Source organism: Galeopterus variegatus, unplaced genomic scaffold (genome assembly GCF_000696425.1).
Source record: "Galeopterus variegatus unplaced genomic scaffold, G_variegatus-3.0.2 Scaffold7760, whole genome shotgun sequence".
Lineage (NCBI taxonomy): Eukaryota > Metazoa > Chordata > Mammalia > Dermoptera > Cynocephalidae > Galeopterus > Galeopterus variegatus.
In genome coordinates, this window is record NW_007733871.1 from 59,480 (window position 1) to 82,492 (window position 23,013).

Here is a 23,013-nt window from a genome sequence, read left to right on the forward strand (position 1 = left end):
AAAAAAAAAAAAAAAAAAAAAAAAAAAAAAACCAATAAAAGCACAGTTGCTCCAAATCCAGTGATGAGAGGGCAAAAAAGGGTACCTCCTGTAGAGTGTGAAGCAGATTCATAAAATAAATTTTGAGAACCACTGGCCTGGATCAACCTGAGGTTGATAATAGCTTTGACATCTGTTGATTTCTCTGTCCAGGAATTGACAGGGGAGGATAGGGGAAGACTGCAATGCCAGTGAAAGCTGAATTACTTCTCAAAAGCTGCAAGAGAAGGGATAAGGGAAACACTTTAGGGAGAGGAGCTGCCTTTACTCTATAGGAAGAGTGACTAATGGAAGACAACGGATAGGATTGAGGGAGGAAGTACCAAAATAAAAACCAGGAAAGTTGGTGAATATAGGGATATTGGCAACTGAACTCTATCCTTCCCCAGCCCACTTTCCCAAGTTGGCATAAAGCTTTCAGTCAGGAGTTTTTTTGTTGGTCAGTTGGTTGGTTGGTTGGTTGGTTGGGTTTTTAAAAAATTTTTATTGGATCAAAATTGATTATACCAATTTTTAGGGTTCAACATTGACATATGTTGATCAAGTCAATATTACTAGCATATGTATTGTTACAAATAGTAATTATTCTTTACACCCCTTGTCCAATCTCTCCCCATCCCCCTCTCCCTTCCCCCCCCTGCTCTAATTATCCTAGATTTCTTTTCTCCTTCCGGAAGAATAATGGTTACTCTGTTGATTTGTTGCCTAGATGATCTGTCCAATGATGAGAGATGTGATCAGGTCCCCCAATATATCATAGAGCAGATGCTTCTTCTGTCACTCTGAAATGGGTTTTGTGGAAAGAGACATCCTCTTCTTTTCTTTATCTCTGCTTGTGACTCTCCTTGTATCAATGCATTCCAGTGGCTGGTGGACCATCTGTGTGGTGGTTGTGGCATCTAGCAGCTTTCGTGACAGACATGGTTATAGTGGTGGCTGTGGTGGGCCACCCACACAGAGGTGATGTTTTTGGCATACTCCTTTGTGCTGGCAGTACCTGGTGGTAGGGAGTGTCCAGTCTCTGGCTCCATGCCTTGGGTCCCTGGGTGGGCTGCAAGGTACTGGCATGGTGTGTCTAGTTGTGGAAGGGGGGTCCAGTCCCCAGATCCATACCTCAGATCCCTGGGCAGGCCCTGAGGCACAGGCATGGTATGCCTGGTTGTGGGAGGGGGGGTCCAATCCCCGGCTCCATGGCCTCAGGTCCCTGGGCGGGTAATGAGGTGCTGATGTGGTGTGCCTGGTTGTGGCAGGGGGATCCAGTCCCCTGCTCCATGCCTCAGATCTTCGGGTGGGCCCGAGGCTCTGGCATGGTGTGCCTGATTGTGGGAGGGGGATCAGGTCCAGTCCCCTGCTCCATGCCTCAGGTCCCCAGGTGGGCCCCAAGGTACTGGCACAGTGTGCCTGGTTGTGGGAGGGGGGGTCCAGTCCCAGGCTCTGTGCCTCGGGTCACCAAGCAGGCCCTGAGGTGCTGGTGTGGTGTGTCTTGTTGGGGGGGGGCAGTCCCCTACTCCATGACTCGGGTCCCTGGGTGGGCCCTGAGGCACTGATGCAGTGTGCTTGGGTGTTGGAGGGGGATCTGGACCCCTTCTCTATGTCTCAGGTCCCCAGGCGGGCCCTGAGGCACTGGCTGTGTGCCTGGTTGTGGGTGGAGGGTCTGGTCCCCAGCTGTATGTCCCAGGCCCCTGGACAGGCCCTGAGGCCCTGGCAGTGTGCCTGGATGTGGGAGTGGGGTCCAGTCCCCACCTCCAAGCCTCGTTTTCCTGAGCAGACCCCGAGGTGCTGGTGGTGTGAGTGTTTGTGGACGGGGGTCGGGTCCCTGGCTCCAAGCTTCATGTCCCTTGGCAGGCCCCAAGGCACTGGTGGTGTGCCTGGGCCAGAACTAATTTTTTGTCCTTTGCTTACTTCTAAAACGTAGGAACTTCCTGTGGGAACCAGTACTTGAGCTGTGTGGTTGAGCTAAATTGCTGCTTTGCTGCTGTTTCCCTAGGGAAGGCTTTTTGTGCAGCTCAGGGTTTAATGGTTGACCTTATAAGTACTTCCAGCTCTCCAGCGACTGGGTGCACCTTGGTTGTGTAGAAACTCTGATCTGGGCCTGAGTTTTTTCATCAAACTGCACCCCATGCAATTCTCCATTCCCAACAAGTTTCCTCTGAGTGGTCCTGTGCTAATTGGGGGGCAGATCGGCTGTCCTTGCTGTGTCCCAGTGTTCTCCTGGTGGGCCTGTCTCCCCCATGCCTGTGCTCCAAACACTTCCCATGGGACGGGCCTTGCGCCAGTCCCTTGCGATGACTCACCGGCCTCTGAGTGGTTCCCCTTTTTCAGCTGTTCTGGCTCTTCACTCCTGCGTGGGTCCACGGGAACCCTGTTAGTATTCTTGCTGTCCTGGGGGCCGGCAAGGCCCTCTTCTCCCCTGCTGCCTCCAAGTAACTCCATCTGAAGGGCACAGCTGCAGCTTCTGCTGGCTCCTGTTCCATGAGCTCAGTAGCTCTAGCCTTAAAGCAGCTGCGGCCTGAAACGCTCAGAGCAGTTTTTTCTTTCTCTCATCATGGTTTTTCCTGCCTTCTTGAACTCCGTAGTTCTCTCCTCCTCTTCCCCTGAGCTCCAGCCATTCCAGCTTGGCTGATGTTATATTTTTATAGTTGTAAATTGGTTAATTTATGGGAGAGAGTGATGCTGGGGACCATCTTTACGAGAACTCTCAGTCAGGAGTTTGGAAGAGCCTTCTCTAGGAAATCTGACCAGGCCCATGAAGAAAAACCTAAATTTATTGACATCAGAGATTTCTATCTAACCCTGTAGTGAAGCTTATGGAGGATAAATTCCATTCTTGTGCTTTGAGCTTCCAAACAACTTTTTAAGCTTGCACTCCTAACTAGGAAGCAATAACAAAGGTTTGCCAGAGATCTAAAGAAAGCCTCTATTATGAAAGGTAGAGATCAAATCAAGCAATAGAAAAAAAGCAACTTAGAAGAAACAAATTCTTCAGGGACAGACAAGTACTTTTAAACTGTCATTTCAAAAAACAAACAAAAAAAGAACTCTAGGAAATTTAAAATATAACAAAAAGGAAAAACTCAATATAAGAGTGGAAGATGTTTGAAATTTCCCAGAATATAGGGCAAAAAGACAAAGAGATGGAACATGGGGGAAAAAAATGAAGGGGCTGGCCAGTTAGCTCAGTTGGTTAGAGCACAGTCATATATATAACATCAAGGTCTGACCCCCCCCAAAAAAAAGGGGGGGGGGGGGGGGGAGGGGGGAAGAAAAAAAAAACAAGCTTATGAGCCTTGGAAATATTTATCTGCAACATCCAAATAGGAATTCCAAAAATTCCTCTGTTGATAAAACAGAGGAGGAAATGGTTTAAGAAATAATATAAGAAATGACCCAGAACTACAAGATATGAGTTAACAGAATGACAGGGCCCACTAAGTGTCCACATCATTTTGAAATTTCAGAACACTAGAAACAAAATATGCTACAAACTTCCAGAGGAAATAATAGATCATTATACACCTTATCAGGAACCAAAATGGCTTTGTACTTACCAGTAACAACTATAGAAACTAGAAAATAGTGGAACAATGCTTTCAAAATTCTAAAGGAATGTCAATTTCAATATAGAATTCTATACCCAGTGTTAATCAAGTGTAACAACAGAACAAAAACATTTTCAACATGAAAATTCTCAAAAACTTTAGTAGATTTATTTTATCAAAATGAAAAGTAAACCCAAAAGAGAAGGAACCAAAAGATCCAAGTTAGAAAAAGGCAAAAAGAATCCACAGGATGACAGTAAAGGAGATAAGGATGACAGCTATGCTTGAGGCACAAAAGGAGTAGTTACTCCAGAGTGGCACGAAACCAAAGAATCCATCACTATTCACAATAGCCAACATATGGAATCATCCAAAGTATCCATCAACAGATGAGTAGATAAAGAAAATGTGGCATATGTACACAATGGAATACTATTCAGCCATAAAGAAAAAGAATGAAATCCTGTCTTTTGTGGCAACATGGATGAGCTGGAAGACATTAATGTTAAGTGAAATAAGCCAGGTACAGGAAAATGAATACCACATGATCTCACTCATATGCAGAAGCTAAAAAAGTTTATCTCATAGAAGTAGAGGGTAGAATAGTGGTTACTAGAAGCTGGGAAGGATGAGTGGCAGGGGTACAGGGAGAAGTTGGTTAAAAGATACAAAATTATATCTAGATAGGAAGAGGTTCTAGTATTCCATAGCACTGCAGGGTGGCTATTGTTAATAATAATTTATTGTATATTTTCAAGTATCTAGAAGAGAGGATTTTGTATGTTCCCAACACAAAGAAATGATAAGTGTCTGAGGTGATGGATATACTAATTGCCCTGATTTGATCATTACACATTGTATGTATCAAAATATTACTCTGGGCCGGCCCGTGGCTCACTCGGGAGAGTGCGGTGCTGATAACACCAAGGCCACGGGTTCGGATCCCACATAGGGATGGCGGGTTCGCTCACTGGCTGAGCGGGGTGCTGACAACATCAAGTCAAGGGTTAAGATCCCCTTACCGGTCATCTTTTAAAAAAAAAAAAAAAAGAATTCAGAAAAGACTTATTTAGGGAGATGAAACTGACAAAACACCAGATATGTAAGAACATCTTGAAAGGAGATTTAGACAGCTGGCTAAAAGTTTGGGGTTGAATTGGTGATAACATAGAATACTAAGGGGGGAAAGGGAGGGGGGGTTAGCAAGAAACTGGTAAAGGGCCACAAAAATGATTGCACTGTAAAAAAAAAAAAAAAGGTATAAAACCGTTTTTAAAAAATAGAAGACTAACAAAAACATGACAGTTATTAATTCTGGGAAAACAAAAAGTTGTGCAAGAAATGAAAATACATCATTCAGGTTGAACACTTCCAATCTGAAAATGTAAAATGTGAAATGCTCCGAAATCTGAAACTTTTTGATCACCAACATGATGCTCAAAAGAAATGCTTATTGAAGAATTTCAGATTTTGGAATTTTGGATTGGGGATGATCAACCAGTGTGTATTCTGCAAATATTCCAAAATGTGAAATCAGAAACACTTCTGATCCCAAGCGTTTCAGATAAGGTATACGCAACCTATAGTTTGCTGTGTGTCTCAGCTACTAAGTAGGACTCACATAGTCATGATAATGTAAACACTGTTGGGCCGGACCGGTGGCGCACTGCTATAGTGCACCGCTTGGGAAGCGTGGTGGCGCTCCCGCCGAGGGTTCGGATCCCACATACAGACCGGCCGCTCACTGGCTGAGTGAGGGGCGGGAGCAACACCGAGGGTTGCGATCCTGTGGCCGGTCCTGGTCCGGTATGGGCGCGACACTGAGGGTTGCGATCCATTGCCGGTCACGAAAAAAGACAAAAAAAAGTAAAAAAAAAAAAAAGTAAAAAGTGCATAATTATTGAAATAAAAGTGTTAATCTGTGAAAAATCTAAAATCTTTTGACATACCACCAGGGGTGCAAGTGACATAATTTTGGAAATAGTGACCAATTTTAAGGATCTGTCGAGAGTTTTGTGGTACACTGCTATCAGTGATGTGCTAATAAGTTAACCAGCTCTCCAAAGGAAAAAAATAAATAACCTGATTCGTAACATTTGCCAATTTTCATGATGTAAATTCTCCCACTATAGCCAATGATATCACTGAGTTTAGAAGAGATGCTGATAATCAGCTAGCTCAGGCTGGAACAAGCCAGCTCCAGCACACTACTAATAGAGAACCATGTCAAATATTTCATTCATTTATCAAATACTTAAGGACCCACTTTATGCTGAAGACTGTGCTGAATAGTGAAAGAAATAAAACTATATAAGGCTCAATCTCTTCCCTCACAGATTTCATAGACTATATTCAATAAGAAGTTACAGGGGCTGTGATAGAAATCTGTATGGTCACAAAAGAGGAAAGGGTTAAGAAAGACTTGATTAAGGAAATGACCCTTGAGCTGAATCTTGAAAAATTAGTAGAGCCACGTGAGCTAGAAAAAGGAATGTTCTAGATACTCAAGAGTGTGAAGTATGAGAGATTGTATCATTCCATAAACATCTCCTTACTTTGATCTTAGCTCAGATGTCACCTCTTCAGTGGAGGCTTCCCTTACTACCTCATCAGAAGTAATCTGTCCCAGTCATCTCCATTACATCCACCTGTTTTATTTCCTTCATAGCATTGTCTCTATCTGGCCTTTTCTTGTTGACATGTCTCTCACAAGTAAAACAGTAGTTTGAGAATGTAAGTATCTTATCTTTCTCCTTCACTGCTATATCCTGAGGGCCTACATGAACTCAGTAAATATTTGTTGTGTGAGTGAATGGTAAACAATTCATAATGACCAGGATATAGTATTCAAAGAGCAATGGAGACAGGGCCGTAAAGATGGACAAGGGCCAGGTCATGGACTGTCCCCTAAGAAGTTTGGTATGTAATAGTAATTTAAGCATTTAAAGCAAAGGAATAACATGATTAAATTTGCATTTTAGGAAGATCACTTTGGCTATGGTGTGGAGGTTGGTCTGAAAGGATATTATAGAGACAGAAAGACTATTGAAAGAAGGTCCTAAACTAAGGCGATAGTAGTGGAGATGGTGAGGAGAAATAATAAGGTGATAAGAACAACAAAACATGGTGACTGCCTGGACATATGAGGTGAAAGAGAAATTAAAGAAAACTACCAGATTTGTTGCTTGAGCAAGGTTTCTGGTGTGCTATTCACTAAGATAGAAATCAGTAGCAGAGGAGCAAGATTTGCAGGGTGGGAGGTGGGGAAACTATGAGTTCCGTTTTGTTAAGTTGAGTACATGGTGATGTGCAGGAGGCCTTGATATGCAGGGCTGGAGCTCAGGAAAGAAGCCTGTGGTGTACATGGTGATGTGCAGGAGGCCTTGATATGCAGGGCTGGAGCTCAGGAAAGAAGCCTGTGCTTGAGGTACAAATGTGAGAGTAGCCGACATAGACCTGGTAGCTGAAGCCATGGGAGTAGATGAGATGACAAGAGTTTGTGGCATAAAAAGAAAAGAAACCAAAATAAAGCCTTGGGAAACATCAGCAATTTTCGACATAGGCAAAAGAATCTAAGGAGACTGACAAGGTATGAGTAAGGAAGAGCTAAAAGGGGTGAGGGAGAGGACAGTTGATAGGTGAAGCCCAGGTTTCTAGTTAGTGTACTCACTGAGATGAGGAAGTGTAAAGGAGGAGCAGATCTGTTGGGGGACAAGGTCTGTAAAGGGCACTAGAGGTTGAAGCATCTGTTGGACATCCAGGTATGTGGAGGTGTCTAGCAGTCAGTTTGTGGTTAGAGGTTGGAATAGCTCAGACCAAGAGATAAAGTGTTTTTGTCTTTCCTGAAGCATTGTGGTGTTCGCTAACTTATTTTCCTGTCTTTGTCTTTTTTTCTCTTCCACATTCATCCTTCCACCATTGCTGCTGTGGATTAGAACATGAGCTTTGGAGTCAGACTGCCAGACTGAATCCTGGGTCTGCCACTTATTAGCCACTTAGAGAATTGGCCTTTTACTTCTTTGTGCCTGATTTTCTCATTTTAAAATGGGGTAAAACTGAACTACCTCTTAGGTTTATTGGGAGTACTAAATGAGTTAATAAACATGAAGCACTTAGAACAGTGCTTGACACGTAAAATGTTAGTTGCTATTTTTATTTATTTTTTATTATTGTTATTGTTACTTTATCACATTTCATAAAGGTGGCAGGTTGCCAATGTTGTCTTTCTTAAAGAATCTCTTTTTTTCTTTTTTTGCGTCTGGCTGAATGGGGATCCGAACCCTTGACCTTGGTGTTATAGCACCATATTCTAACCATCTGAGCTAACTGGCCACCCCAACATGTCTGATCATATCCCTATTATCTTAAAAAAAATTTTTGAAGGCTCTCCATTACCTTTAGGAGAAAGTTAGAACTTCATGGTTTCTCATGATCTGGCTCTACCACTGATTCTGGAATGTTATGAGTGAGATGAGGCCTTAGAAGTCATCCAGCTCAACTCCTACATTTCTACAGAAAAATTAATTGTGGCATTCCAGACTTTTTTCTCATTGCATCTCTGCTATTCCATGTCTTATTTCAGACTCATGCATAAGACTGACAGACATCACCATTCTCTTGAAAACCAGAACTACACTTACCATTATCCATTTGAGCACCTGGTTCCAGAGTAACTCCTGAGGCTTTGTAGCTTTCACTCCCTCATCTTGCCTCAGACCTTCCAGAGAACATAATGCCATAACTTTCCACATTTGCTGTAATTAGCATCCTCTCCCTACCCTCCTGTGTGTGGGCAGACAAAGGAACAGCTCTCTAGCACTGCGTGAAAGTTCAGTGTTAGTGTCCTTATTGACATGAAGAGATGTGGTGAGGAAACTATGGCTCCTAAGAAACTACAGCTTGCTTGTATGAGAGAAGAAGTTCAGAGAAAAGGCCTACCATATCCCGAGTCAGTTGCTGTTTTGGAGGAGACATAATCTTGGATAACCTAAGAAGATTTCTAACTGGAAAAACTAAAAGGTTCAGATGGCTGCTGCTTCTACTTTTCCAGCTGAAAAGGTTGAGGTAAAGCTGTAGGCAACCCACATAGGGCTAATGACTAGGAAGGCCTATTAGAGATTACCCATTTCTGCAAATTAGCCCCTGGTGATAAGATTAGACATCCTGCATCTCATATGAACTTTTCCCCATTATTTTGGGGTCATTTAATTTTAATTACTTATGGTAAATTTGGGAAAGGTAATTAAATTTCAGTCATGTGAAACTTGATTACTCTGCTACTGTTATGTCTGGGCTGAGTGGCAGAGAAGGAGCATAAATTTGTCCAGGAGGGAGTTTCTCATATTCTTAGTATGCTTATCTCTGCTAGCAGTGGTGTGCTGCTGAGGCCTTCTGGACAGTTGTTTGGGCACCTCCCAAAGTCCTCAGGGCTTGAGGGATGTTAATAGGACTACCCTGGAGAAGACGTAGGTGAGTATACAGAGAAGCTCTATCCTTCTCATTTTCTACCACTTTATATGACAGCTGATGCTGAGGGATCCAAAGTCTAGTGATAACTTCATTGTCAAGGCTTGAGTATCAGTCCTGAGTTCTGCATATTTGGTCTCCTGATCCTGAGCAACATCTCCTGCATTTCCCTTAGCACAAGGCAAGTGACCAAGCAGCAGTCTAGGGTAGTACCTTCACATGCAGGCAGGCTGGAGAGCCAGATTTTCACCTAGGTTTCTCATGCTTTCTGCAGTTGGCAAGTGCAGCCCTCAGCATCAAACAGGATACTACCGCTTCTTGTTACCCTGAGTGGACCCTTTGCCTATACTCAACCGACTACCCCACCCACTGGGTCCCTTACTTTTCCAGTCCCCTTTATTCCTGACATTCACTCTGCCTGAATTGCCTCTTGTTAGAGATCTTTACCTGTAGAAATTCTACCCATCTTTCAGGGTCCAATGAATATTCCAACCTCCTCCATGCAACCTTCTTGAATTGTCCTAGCCAGAAATTATTTTCCCCACTTCCTTGCTCCCTGTGCACCTATAATACTTTATTTATGCTCATGTGGCAGTGTGGCACTTACTGCATCATTCTTTTCTCTTCACTAGACTATAAATTCCTTGAATATAGAAGTGCTTCTCATTTATCTTTGTGTCCCCTAACTCCTTAATACTGCTCTTTTTATATACTAGATTCCTTGTAAGTATTTACTGAATAAAACTTGGAGATCACTCACGGATTTAATTGGCTGGGTTTCTGTCACAAAATCCCTGCCTACTTCTAGAAAAAATAGTGGAGTGAATGAATGACTTTATGAAGCTCACCAAAATTAAAAAACAAAACAACAAAACCAGGGAAGAAAGCTTAGTCTGTAATAAAACTAGATGACTGCCAAGGACCCATACACATACTAAATATCTGCCACATACAATGAAATTTAGATCAAATCCAAAGAGAATGCCAAGATTCAACTGGCATAAGGAATGGAAACATGGGTGAACCAAAGGAGAAATGACAAACTTTTTTTTTTTTGCAAAATATCAAGGGATGCAGAACTGAAAGAAAAACTATCAAGGCACATAGAAGGGAGAAAATAAGGCTGACCTCAGACTTTTCTGTGGCAACATTTAAGGCTGGAAGACAGTGGAACAACATTTAGAGAATTTAGAGAAGAAACCATTGTTACCCAAGAATTCTATAGCCAATCAAGTTTGGGTTGTTATATAAAAGTATCAGAAATATTCCAGGGCAGGGCCAGCCCGTGGCTCACTTGGGAGAGTGTGGTGCTGATAACACCAAGGCCACGGGTGCAGATCCCTATATAAGGATGGCCGGTTCACTCACTTCGGAGAGTGTGGTGCTGACAACACTAAGTCAAGGGTTAAGATCCCCTTACCGGTCATCTTTTGAAAAAAAATAATAATAAATATTCCAGGGCTCAAGAGATGTGTCACTCATGAACCATCTGGAAAATTCTACTTGAAGACATAATATAGCCAAGTAAGAAATGAAACTTCTTAAAATAAACTATTAACAAGTGGGTAGTTTGATGTATAAAAGTGAACTCCTTAAAAATAGAATTAAAGGGCAGGCCCGTGGCTCACTTGGAAGAGCGTGGTTCTGACAAACACCAAGTCAAGGGTTAAGATCCCCTTACCCATCATCTTTTGGGAAAAAAAAAAAAAAAAAAGAAATCTATGAATGATAATTAGAGTTGCAAAAAAGAACATAATTGTTAATTCTACCCATGTTTTTTCATACTCTTGAAAACATAAACTTTGTAAACTTTGTGAAGATCCCCTGGACTTAAAAGGTTCCTAAGGGTTTTTAGTTCATTCCCTACCTTTGAACCATTTGTGCTAAATGCATCTTTTTTTTTTTTTTTGAAGATAATCACTTTATTCTAATTAACTCACACACAATAACATCACAACAGCTGGTTTAAGGAGGCATTTGCCCAGCTCCAAACTCTATACTATCTCAATGAACTTCTATATAGTAAGAACACCTTCTTCCACTGCAATTCTGAAGAAAGGAAGCTATTCGTGACAGTGGTTTAACTGATGATTTTACACTTTATACTTTCACTATTAACTGTGTTTTTTTTTTTTTCGTCCTTTTTGAGACCGGCCGCGCCCCGCTCAGCCAGTGAGTGCTGTGAGCGCACCGGTCATCCCTATATAGGATCCGAACCCACAGTGGGAGCACCGCTGCGCTCCCAGCGCCACACTCTCCTGAGTGCGCCACGGGCTCGGCCCAATTATGTTTTTATGTTAAATTAACTTGGTCATGAGAGTCGATTTTCCATTTCTTCAATTTGAACTTCTTGAGTAGGCTAATCCATTTGCAAGTCTGCACTGTTTCAGCACCTCATTGAAACCCTTACAGAGCTTAATGTCTCCCTGGTTCTGGGCACACTCCAAAAGCTGTTTTATCTCATAGAAGCAAGGTTCAAACTGCTGCTGCTGCTGGTGTATTGGCTGGGTTCCCTGAGGCTCCTGGTGTGTGATGTCAGGGCTTGAGGGCTCAGCATTACTTCCTACACTGAAGCCCCCAGTGATGGCATGACCCAGTTTGTGCCCAGCAGCAGAGCCCACAGCTACGTGAGCTGCAGTGATTGCCATCTGGGCCATCAGACCTGGCTACCAGGGTTCAACAACAGGTGAGCCAACTGCAGATGGTGGGGCCTCTGCTGGCAGGTAGGCCACTGGTGCTGGCCTGAGTGCAGTTCTCATCTGAGGTGCCTGGCTGGCCAGAGGGGGCCATGTGAAATGCAGTTTCAGCTTCCAAGTGGCATTGCAAGTACTGGCAGCTCAGCATCTAGAAGAGCAAAACTCTCTAAACCCATCTCCTTAGATGGAAAATTCTACAACTTAAACTCCTTAAAGTCATTACATCTTAGGTTTGATTTCCCTTGAGCCCCTCTTTTTCTTAGTCTCTGCTTAGGGAATATAAGGACTCAGATTTCTCAGGAAGGAGACATTTCTCACCACTAAACCTTTATGTAGTGAAGGGAGGCACACAGAACTAAAAGGAGGACATTTTCAGCCTACTCACTAGAGCCAGTACATTTTAACCTAGAGGACCCAAGAACAACAGTGACCAGAAATAGGAAAAAGATGAGATAGTTCTTCAAGTATTATATCTCATTACATGAATTAACCTGGATAAATCTCACAAATATGTTGAAGGGGGAAGAGCAAGTTGCAGGAGGATACATAGAGAATAGCATTTATATAAAATTTTATAAACAGGCAAAACAACACTATATGTTGCCTACTAATATATGCAGTAAAAATGCTTAGGAACAATAAACACCACAGTCAAATAGTGGTTACCTCTGGTGGGGGAAGGAAGAAAATGTGATCAAAGAAAGGTGCACAGCAGGTTGTATTGTTTGTTTCTTAAGCTGTTTGGTGGGTACCCAGGTGTTCTTTATATTATTCTGTAGACTTTTTTCTATACTTGAAATATTTCATTAAAAATCATACATGTTCTTTGTCTAGAGACACTTGGACCAGGGCCCCTGGGCTTAAGTTAGAAGGCTCCCTATCACCTGGAGAGAAATGGGTGACTCAGCCATAATCTTTGGGCTGAAGTTGTGAGTTGGGGCCGGCCCGTGGCTCACTCAGTAGAGTGCGGTGCTAATAACACCAAGGCCACGGGTTCGGACCCCATATAGGGATGGCCGGTTGGCTCACTGGGTGAGCGTGGTGCTGACAACACCAACTCAAGGGTTAAGATCCCCTTACCGGTCATCTTAAAAAAAAAAAAAAAAAGTTGTGAGTTGGCCTAAAGCAGACCATAATCACATGCTTAGAAAAGCTACATGTATCTCCAGTTCCATACTCTTTTTCTTACCCCAGGGTTATGAGTAGGTATAGAAAGCCGGCCAACTAATCCACAAAGAAATGAACCTGCCTGTCCTCAGAGTTGCTGAGAAGTTTCAAGGCTCTTTGTAAATACTGCCTAGTCAACAGCTGAGGCAGGAGCCCATGACCGCCATGTAGGCTTGGGCACATTGCTTAACCTCTGTGAGCTTCAGTTTTCTCTGTAAAAATTAGAATAAATACCACCATCCCTGCAAGTTTGCCAAAAGGATTAAATTATAAAATGAATGTAAAGTGCTTTGTACAGTGACTGAGATGTATTAGACATTAAATATATGTGAGTTCCCTTTCCTCCCTGGAATGAACTAGAGAAAGTGCTAACTAAAATCAAAAGAGGAACAAGAATTTGGAGACACTCTTGCTTCCCCAGTCAAACTTCTTCATGGGGTATTCCCCAACATGGGATAATGTGGTATGCCTGGCCAAACAGTGATCTTACTGTAGGCCTCTTATGTTTTTCTTATGGCCTCCTCTCCACTGAAGCATTGTAGTTTGCTGGGTGATTTCCCAAGGGCTGCATCTTTGTCTAGAATTTGACCCTGCCAAGAAGAAATGAGGACCAAGTCTCCATTAGTCTTAGTCATCACTGAGCAGCTTCATAGAGAACACAGCTAGGCATTAGCAAAGCAGAGTCCTTAGTGCCAAGACAGTTAAAACTAGGATGCAAAAACTATAGTTTTGGCACTAGGGCCAGTTCTTTTCTTGGGCTTATAGGAACTCCCCTCCTCTCCCTCCTCAAGCACTGAGCAGAAAAGGCAGACTCCTTGCTGTGGATTGGCAACCTGGAGAGGGCTTGTTTGATATAGCCCTTTCTATCTGTCCATCCTGTCTAGCATGAGCAGAAACACATGCTTCCGGTAATAATCCTTGATCTTGAAATTTCTTTCTGGACAGAGGGGAAGCTGTATTGGGTTGAAATTTTCCAAAGTACCTCAGCCTTGCTAATGGAGGTGGTTTGCGACAGCAGCAGTGATACTGGGGAACAACATATTGGGCAGGGGGGAAGCTAGCATGGGGATCCAAACCCATGACCTTGGTGTTATAAAGCTATGCTCTAACCAACTGAGCTAACCAGCCAGGCTCAGGGGAACAGTTGAGGAGATAAATGGTCAGAAAAGAGCTTTACACTCCATAAACTGTTGTCAGGTATTCGTCTCAAAGCCTTCCACAGATCCACTGACCAGGAGCCTCAGGAAAGCCCCCAGCTTCCCATCAATCAACCTGCTTTTCCCTATTATGTCTGCAGACTCTACAGTGGTGGTTTATGCATCTCAGAAAGAATTAACATATATGGGATGAGACAAGCAATATGGAAGATTCGTGAAGACCCCAAGTAAACATGCTAAACACAAGGAAAATCAGGCTATCCATTGCTGTGGAAATCTAACCTCAGTCATTCCAGCCTCTCTTTCCAGAAGTGGTTCCCACTTATATCCTGGATTCCAAAATAGCCATTTGATAGTCTTTAATTATGGCTGCTTGAGTTCCTGTTAGCTGTTTTTTTTGTCTGCTGTTTACCTCTTGCATAGCTCTAGAGCATGCATTTCTTAACTAGGAAGCATATCCCTACTACCACCTAGGAAAAAAGAAATGGGACTCTTTTGTGAGAAATTAGTAGCCAATTGCAAGCTAGCTCTATCCCAGGAGATTCTGTATCTAAGGCTTTCTATATTTCCTCATTACCCTTTTTGGGGGAATTTCCCCCAAGGAGCAGGAACCACCCTAACTGCTGACTGGACTGCTTTGTAAGTTGGGAAGTTCTCAGAGGTCTCTTAAAGCCCACCCACTGAGTGAATCCTGAGTCTGTGCCACTAAGCAAACTAGAGCTGTCTCTGCCCATCTCTAGCCCACACCACAGAGGTGCTGTGACTTTGGCCTTTTGCTTCTTTCCAACAGGCTTTAACTTTCTAGAAGAATACAGATAAAGATGACTCTGGAATTCCATAAAGTTCTAGAATTCTTTTATGCATTTTTCTAAAGTTTTGGCATTTGGGAAGAATCTTTTTTAATGGCCTGTACATCAATGTTTTCAGCTCATGGAATGTCCTCTTCCCCACCCCCCATGTCTCCTGGGTTGTTTGAGGATTGTTCCTTAGTTGGTTTGTTTTGTTTTGTTTAAATGGGTGCTCCCACCCTTCTTATTCTCCTCCTTCTCCCCTCTAGCTGCCCATTTTTGACTCTTTCCATTTCTGACTCAGGGGTACTGAATATTCCCTTGTTAGGACTGAGCTACTTCCACAGAGCCATCTCAACTCAGAATAGCAACTCGGCAGTTCTAGGCTTCGTCCAGTCTTTTCCTAATTTCGTTGTATTGCATTATGATTAAATGTATGGATTCTGGGGTCAGGCGGACCTGGATTTGAATCTGTTACTTAGCAGTTATTGGTTTTGGGTAAATGGTTTAATTTCTCTAAATCTGTTGTCATGTGCAATATGTGGTTGCTGTTTTTACTGCATCAGAGACAAAAATGGTACTCCCAGAATCTGCTAGGAAAGATTTTTTCTAATTAAATACATAAGGCTGCCATCCCAGACCTACCAAAATGATTGATGGGAGCTAGGGCACTGAGGTGTTTCTTTGTTATTTTTTACATTGGCCAGGTTATTTTTCAGAAGAAATGGCTAGATTTGTAAAAGTCACTCCTATAATGTACATAGAATATTTATTTATTTATTTATTATTTTTTTTCAAAAGATGACCGGTAAGGGGATCTTAACCCTTGACTTGGTGTTGTCAGCACCACGCTCACCCCATGAGCTAACCGGCCATCCCTATATGGGATCCGAACCTGGGGCCTTGGTGTTATCAGCACCGCACTCTCCCAAGTGAGCCACGGGCTGGCCCTACATAGAATATTTAGCACAGTACCTGGTAGAAAGTAGATATGGAATAAATGTTAGTGATGATTTTTCTTTTTTAAAAATTTATTTATTAATATTATTTTTTGACCGGCTCCCGCTCACTGGCTGAGCGAGGCGCGGGAGCAACGCCGAGGCTTGCGATCCCGTTGCCGGTCCCCGGTCCGGTACGGGGGCAACACTGAGGGTTGCGATCCGTTGCCGGACACGGAAAAAAAGACAAAAGACAAAAAAAATATATATATATATATTATTTTTTACATTCTAAGATGTTGTGGAGCAGTTTGTTGGGAGGTGGAGAGGGAAAGGGGGAGGGAAATAGGAGGAGGAAGGAGGGGGGTGTTGTCAAGGCCCATGGCACCCCTCTCATCCTGGCAGGGGAGACCAGGGGGATTCCAGCAGCAGCTCAGTCATTGCTGGGCTGGATACAGATGTCAGGGGCATGTGGCTGAAGTCCTCTGCCCGCCACCACCCCAACTTGGGTGTTTCCAGTGGTGGCTCGGTGGTCATCACTAGGCTGGTTGCAGATGGGGCGGGGGCGGGGGGGGGAGTAATGATTTTCAAAAGGAACTTTCCACCACCTGCCAATCTTCAGGAGCCAGGAAGATGCTCTTTAAATACATTCAGATGCGAAGAGCCAGTGGTACTACTCTTGAGAGCAGGCTTTAGGGTCTGGAGTATTCTTTAATGTGGAATGGAGCTCATTTTTAAAATATCTTCTTTTTCCCCCTAAATAAGTATGGTTTTGTTTAACCAGAGTCTGTGGTAAGGGCTGCGAGGAACCCATTGTTTCCATAGTTGATCTCTTTGGAAGGTTCATGATTTCTGAACCTCAAAGTCAGCCCAGGGACCAGCCGCTGCTTCCACCCCCAGATCAAAGGAGAGATTGGATGGAATTTAGACTTTAGTTCTGGGGTCCCTAAGGAACTGAAATCAGAATATCTGTTCTTTTCAACCCTTAGAAAAAGGTCATTATGAGCATATCCTAACTCTGGACTTCTCTAAAATCAGGTCCTCCCTTGGCCTGCCATTCTGTCTTCCAGTGATAACTTGAGGCATGTAGCCATTAACTGGACTGACCAGCTTTTCCTGGCGTAGGGAGGAGCCAGACCCCCAGCCAGTAGTGGTAAGGATGGTGATGAGAGCCCTGGGCATTCCCTAACTTGTCTACTGTGTTACAGAAGCAACATCCAGGGCAGCGTCATCTGCAACAATGCTGTGATCGAGAAGGGAGCAGACATCAAGGACTGCTTGATTGGAAGTGGCCAGAAGATTGAAGCCAAAGGTAAGTCAGAGCCCAAGTTACAATCCCAGATACCATTTTTTATCTATCACACTAGCACTGGTAATGGTCAGTGCTGGTGAGAATGTGGGAAACAAGCGCATATATTGCAGGTGAGAACATAAATTGATAAAGCTGTCTTTGGAGAGCAATTGATATTATTTTCAATTTTTTAAATTTTGACTTAACAGTTCCATTTCTAGGAGTTTGTCTTACAGATAAGCTTATACTTGTATGTAGCCTTACTATAAAAAAAAAACTGAAAATGTACCAATAGATTTAATGGCCCAGATTAGTACCAATACTTTACAATGGCCATTCGACGTGAGACAGAAGGGCCATTAATGAAGCAAAGGCTCAGAAACTAACTCTGGCCTCCTGAAGTCTGTGAACACTTTGTCTGACCTGGTATTTAAAGGGAGGTAGTTGCATAAATTCCTGTCATAAGAGAAGATAGGTGGGATTTAACATTCTAAGCCATTCTCAGTCACTTAGAGGAGAAAGCTGTAAGCTGTGCTGTTATCTCGCTCTGCTCTGTAGCCTGTAGAAAGACTGTATAGTGCTTGAGAAACATACAAAGACAAGGGTTTCCCTCCTGGGGAGGGCAAAGTGTAATTTTCCTTAATTAGACTGGATGTTTTTAACCAAAAAGTAGACAAAGCTCAAGATCAATAAAAATGGCCAATTGCTTTTTAGATTATTCCTAAACCTAAAATAGAGCAGGGTAGGAGAGTTGCTGAAGGAACTAACCCCACCAATTCTGTAGAAGCCACATCATTTTTCTCATCCCCAGTAAACAGAGGCCGTCTTCAGTTTTGTTTTGTTTTGTTTTTCTCTTCTCTTTTTTAAAGTCTCACGCCTCCCATTTGGTCATTGAGTCCAACAGATCTGGATTCAAATCTCAGCTGTGCAAGTCACTGGATTTGCACCAGGTTAAATTTGTTTAATCTCTAAGCTTCAGGTTTTTTTAACTAGAAAAATTGGGACAGTAACACCTACGTTGGAGGATTGCTGTGAGAATTAAATACAATAAAATGTTATAAGAAGTATTCACTCCTCCTGGATGGAGTATACCAAGGGACTTAGAGTTCCTCATATACACTATACTGTTGTGCCTCTCCATGCCTGCATATGCCCTCCCTCTCTGGAATTTTTCTTAAAGATTCTGCCCATGTGTTTTCTCCTCTGTAGAACCTTCTCTGACTCTTCCCGTAACTCCCCACAGCAGAACGGAGCATTTCTTCCTCTGCATCCCTGAACTTTGCCATACTATTATTAAAGTATATCACAAGTTATGGCAATTATTTATGAATCTACCTCTCCTTCTAGACTAAGATTCTCAAGGCCAAGGATCATCTTATAACGATATGTATTCTTAGCCCTGAGAACAGGTCCTGGTTTATTAGTATATTTTGGGGGGTTTGGGGGGGTTAGTGAATAAATGAATTTTGGGCCCATAAAACATTTTGGGGGATTTCATGGCAGAAAGGGTTCCAAGAGAGGCCTCTGTGAGATGATTGTAATTATGAAATGGGTTTTCTGGCTTTAACTAAGCCATGAGGAGAACCCTTAATGGTCCTCCTGAAGGAGAGATAGCCAGGGAAGTCATCTGGACTCTAAACTGTACAACCCCACCCTTTCCTGCTCTCTGTTCTGCTGGAGGGACCAATGCATCCAGCACAGTGGTCAATGCCTTTCTGCTACAGGTATTACCTGGCCAGTTGCCTGTTTCCACTATCACTTTTCTTTGAGGCTGAGCCATATGGAGAAAGCAAATATCTAGCCATCAGTGTAGCACTCAAGACCTGTGTTACTGTGGATGACCTTGATACACATCAACAACCTTGGTCCTCATCAGCAAAGAGCTCAGTAGATGGCAAAGTCTCTAATCAGTCTTCCTCACATGGAAGGATTTCAGGAAAAAAATGTTCATCCTAAGAAGTAACGCTGTCCCCTCTCCAAATTCCAGTCATTTTCATATCACAGAGTCACCACATCCACAGCAGTCTTTTACCCCCAAACTAGACCTCTCTGCCCTTTTCTAGCACTGTCAAGAGAACAAGACATTTTATAACAACTGTGGCTTTTCTCACCCCATCTCAGCACTGTCAGTGATTATCTCTGGCAAAAATCCTGGCAGCCAAGTTTGACCTCCTGCTCAAGCAGTAGAAAGGCCACAGCCAACAGTCAACACCTGGAAGACTCTAATTGGACACTTCATCTGAGTCTCTTCTTACTGTCAATGACAGAACTTCGATTTCTTCCCTTTGACAACAATGATCAGTCCCTTGGCCATGAAAGTAGACCTGACATTGGTCAAGGTCTTGACAGATACTTGACACAGGTCAAGTCCTTCTGGCTAGCAGGAATCCTTCCCAGTTTCCCAACAGTGCAGCTTTTCATTTGTGACATGTTATTCCCTTCTATCCCACTGGTTTTTCCCCAACTTATCCTCTCTTATACACTTACCTTTGGGATCTTTCCCAACCTGATTCCAGCCGAGAGCTTTTCCAGTGTGTGACTGGAACTTACCCCCAACCCTGACCAAGCAGAACTAGTTCAGCATGTTACTCCCCTACAGGTTTCCTCCAACTTACTAAATCTCCATGAAAGTACTCCTAATATACCAGATATAGTCTCTCTCCCCTGAATCCCAGTGAACAAGGTCTTCTTTCACCACCAGGCCAAGAGCAGAGCAGAGAGAAGAGAGGAAAGTAGGGAGGGCAGGTGAGAAAAGGCTCAGGTGTTCATGTAGAGCATGGTAGAGCGGAAGAAAGAATTGTCTGCCCCAGCGAGGCACCTCATTCACCCTGGTCTGGAGCACTAAGGTCCAAGAAGAGAGTTAATTGGAACTGGGACTGTGTTCAGAACAGCCCAGTGTCATTTAAAAGCTTCAAACGTACTGTAAACTTCAGATCGTTGTACAGCTGGATTGCAGTTGATTGCCAGTTTGTGTACTGTTGCTTGGATGTGGCACAGTGGTTGGCAATGGAATAAAGGATACGTGGATCAGGAAAAAAAAAAAAAAAAAAAAAAAAAAATTCACCCTGGTCTGGAGCACTAAGGTCCAAGAAGAGAGTTAATTGGAACTGGGACTGTGTTCAGAACAGCCCAGTGTCATTTAAAAGCTTCAAACGTACTGTAAACTTCAGATCGTTGTACAGCTGGATTGCAGTTGATTGCCAGTTTGTGTACTGTTGCTTGGATGTGGCACAGTGGTTGGCAATGGAATAAAGGATACGTGGATCAGGAAAAAAAAAAAAAAAAAAAGAACAGCCCAGTGTCCATGGAAGAGACGGAGTGAAGAGCAAATGTCTAAAGTCTAGATGCAAGGTGATGAGGCTGACTCACAACTATAGAGATAAAGGGTAAAGAGGAGCATTTAGAGAGCTCTGGGAAGCTAGCCAAAGAAGCATTTCCTTTGTTCTTTTCCGGTCAGTCTTACCTTGGGGGTGGAGCCTGATTGACAGTCACACTCCAGGACCTGCCATGGCCCTAGGGAATTTAGCAGCCTGAGCACTGTCTGTGCCTCCTTCCCACTCTCCTCACTGAAGGAAGCAAATGGCTATGAAGTATAAAAAGGAGTACCTTCTTGGGCAGGAGTACACAGGTCACCCCTAGCTCCCAGCTATGAGCAGTATGAACAGACCCAAACATCTCTCACTATCAAACTTGGTCCAGTCATCAAGGATCTTCATTTTGCTGCACAAAAGACTTCTGGGGCAGAAGTGGAGCCTCAGGTTAGCTAAAATTTCTGCCTCATCTATCAGTATCACACTGAAGCCCCCAAGTGTAGCAGGAAAGGTGCTGGACTTTTATAGGCCGTGGGAAGGTAGCCTAGAAAGAATCAGTTTTCAGCCAGTTGGTCAAACTTTTCTGTTTGAGCCAGCAGAAGACTGGAAAACTCTTGTCTCCTGCACCTCCCCACACCTCCAGGCAAGAGGCAGACAACATGCCCCTGGTTCCCCCTGCCCCTTCCAGACCATTGGCTTACTGCCTCCTTTATATAGCTCTTTTTTCTTGAAAACCTCCTATAGCTTTCACCCCATTATTGGCCAGCTTCCAGGGCACTCTCCTAAATTTATTGAGGTTCTTTAGACCCTGGTTCAAAGTCTTCATCTCCCCTCCCACACTCTTTCCCAACATCTTGAACAACTTGAACATACTCATTAGTGAACTATCCAGACCCCAGCTTCATGATTCCCTGAACTTCTCTACCAATCTTCATCTCCATTTAGCTTTAGCTCTCCACTTACATGATCATATCCTATCCTTGTCATTACCCAAAACCTCTAAAATCTTCATATGCCAGTAACTGTGCTAGACAGCAGAGGTATAATCATAACTACACTGTTCCTTCCCTGCCCTCAATGTTCTTATTGAAGTAGAGGAGAATGATATAATGATGTAGATAGAGATAGAGATATTTAATAGGTACAGAGCAGGAAATGGACAGTTCAGAAGGGAAGGTATCACAGAGTAGAGGTGCTGGATTAGGGCCTTTAGGGTAAGTAAGAGTGCAATGGGAAAAAATGGGAGGGAGGAGCATTTTAGGCAGAGGGAATAGGATGTGCCAAGGTCTAAAGGTATAAAACAGTATGCCTTGTTGGTATAAATGCAGAATGGTGGGAGATGAAGCTGGAGATATAGGCAATGGTCAGGTCATAGAGGGTCTTATGGGTTTCGAGTTTACAAAAATAAGAATAACCACTATTTATTGAGCACTCATCTTTTAACTCACCGAATTCTCACAACAACCCTATGTAGTAGGTAGTATTATTTTGATTATTACATATGAGGTATCTCCCTTTCTCCTTTGAATAGCTCCATTTATCCTTTTATCCTCATTTCTTCTCTCTCTTTTCCCCTCATTTCCTATCCTCTGGCCATACCATAGTATTTCATGTTCCCCTTTCTCACATCTCCACGTCTTTGCTGTTCTAACAGCCTGCAATGCCTTTCTTTTGATCACTGCCTGGCAAAACTCCAGTTCTCCTATGTAAGCCTCCCCAAAGCCAGATATATAGTCAGTCGCACCTTCCTGTGTAGGAAATGTCTCTCTCATAGCCTTTTTGGTAATTTGTATTTCCAAGAGCTTCTCAAGAGCAGAGCCACAATAGGAGAGGAATAAATGTTTGTGAACACAGAATTAGAAGAGTTGGGTTTGAAGTGACATCTTTTGCTGCCAATTCTCAGAAAAACCTTTTCCTTTTCTTTTGTAGCTAAACGAGTGAACGAGGTGATCGTGGGGAATGACCAGCTCATGGAGATCTGAGTTCTGAGCAAGTCAGACTCCTTTCTTTTGGCCCCCAAAACTACAGATGTTGGCTGGCCCACCTGTTTGACTCTGTATTTATTTCCCAATAAAGAAGGGCTTCCAAAGGCATGCTGGAGACTTGTGGAGCAGTCCCAAGCTCTGGGTCAGGTGGGCTCCAGGAATACACAGTTCATGGGACATGCGGTAAAGACCATCTAGAGCAAGTGTGTGTAACAGGATAGACACAATGGCCTAGCTCTCATGTACGGAGATTGTCAGGCAGGGGCAGCAGCTATCCAATGGAGCTGGAGAAAACAGAAATGGTAAGGGTTCCCCAGAGGAGGGTCTTGTTGAGTTCCTAGGAGGGCTACATTCTGACTGGCTGACCCAGCCCAGTCCATAAAGCATCTCCCACCTAAAAGGACCTGTGAGTACTTTAGTCCCTGAAGGCTTTCTAGATCTAGAGGCCTAGCTGCTGGCAGTGCTGCCTCCAAGCCTCAGCCCAGAGCTTACTATCATCTGCTCCCTTACCTTCCAGATTCCCAGCCCCTGTCATCACCCTACCCCCCCCCCCCCCCCCCCCCCCCCCCCCCCCCCCCCCCCCCCCCCCCCCCCCCCCCCCCCCCCCCCCCCCCCCCCCCCCCCCCCCCCCCCCCC

At 43.6% G+C, this 23,013-nt stretch overlaps 1 protein-coding gene across 1 annotated transcript in view; it reads left to right on the forward strand.

The window, feature by feature from the left end:
* The window catches only part of LOC103607831 (translation initiation factor eIF-2B subunit gamma), a gene marked incomplete at its 5' end in the record, with an annotated part of 46,217 nt that extends 23,732 nt beyond the window's left edge, over positions 1-22,485 (forward strand). The window contains 2 exons of the mRNA XM_008592299.1: positions 16,999-17,102; positions 22,322-22,485. Coding sequence (XP_008590521.1) covers positions 16,999-17,102; positions 22,322-22,374 — 157 coding nt within the window. The remainder of the gene's footprint in view (positions 1-16,998; positions 17,103-22,321) is intronic.
* Between the last annotated feature and the right edge of the window lie 528 nt (positions 22,486-23,013).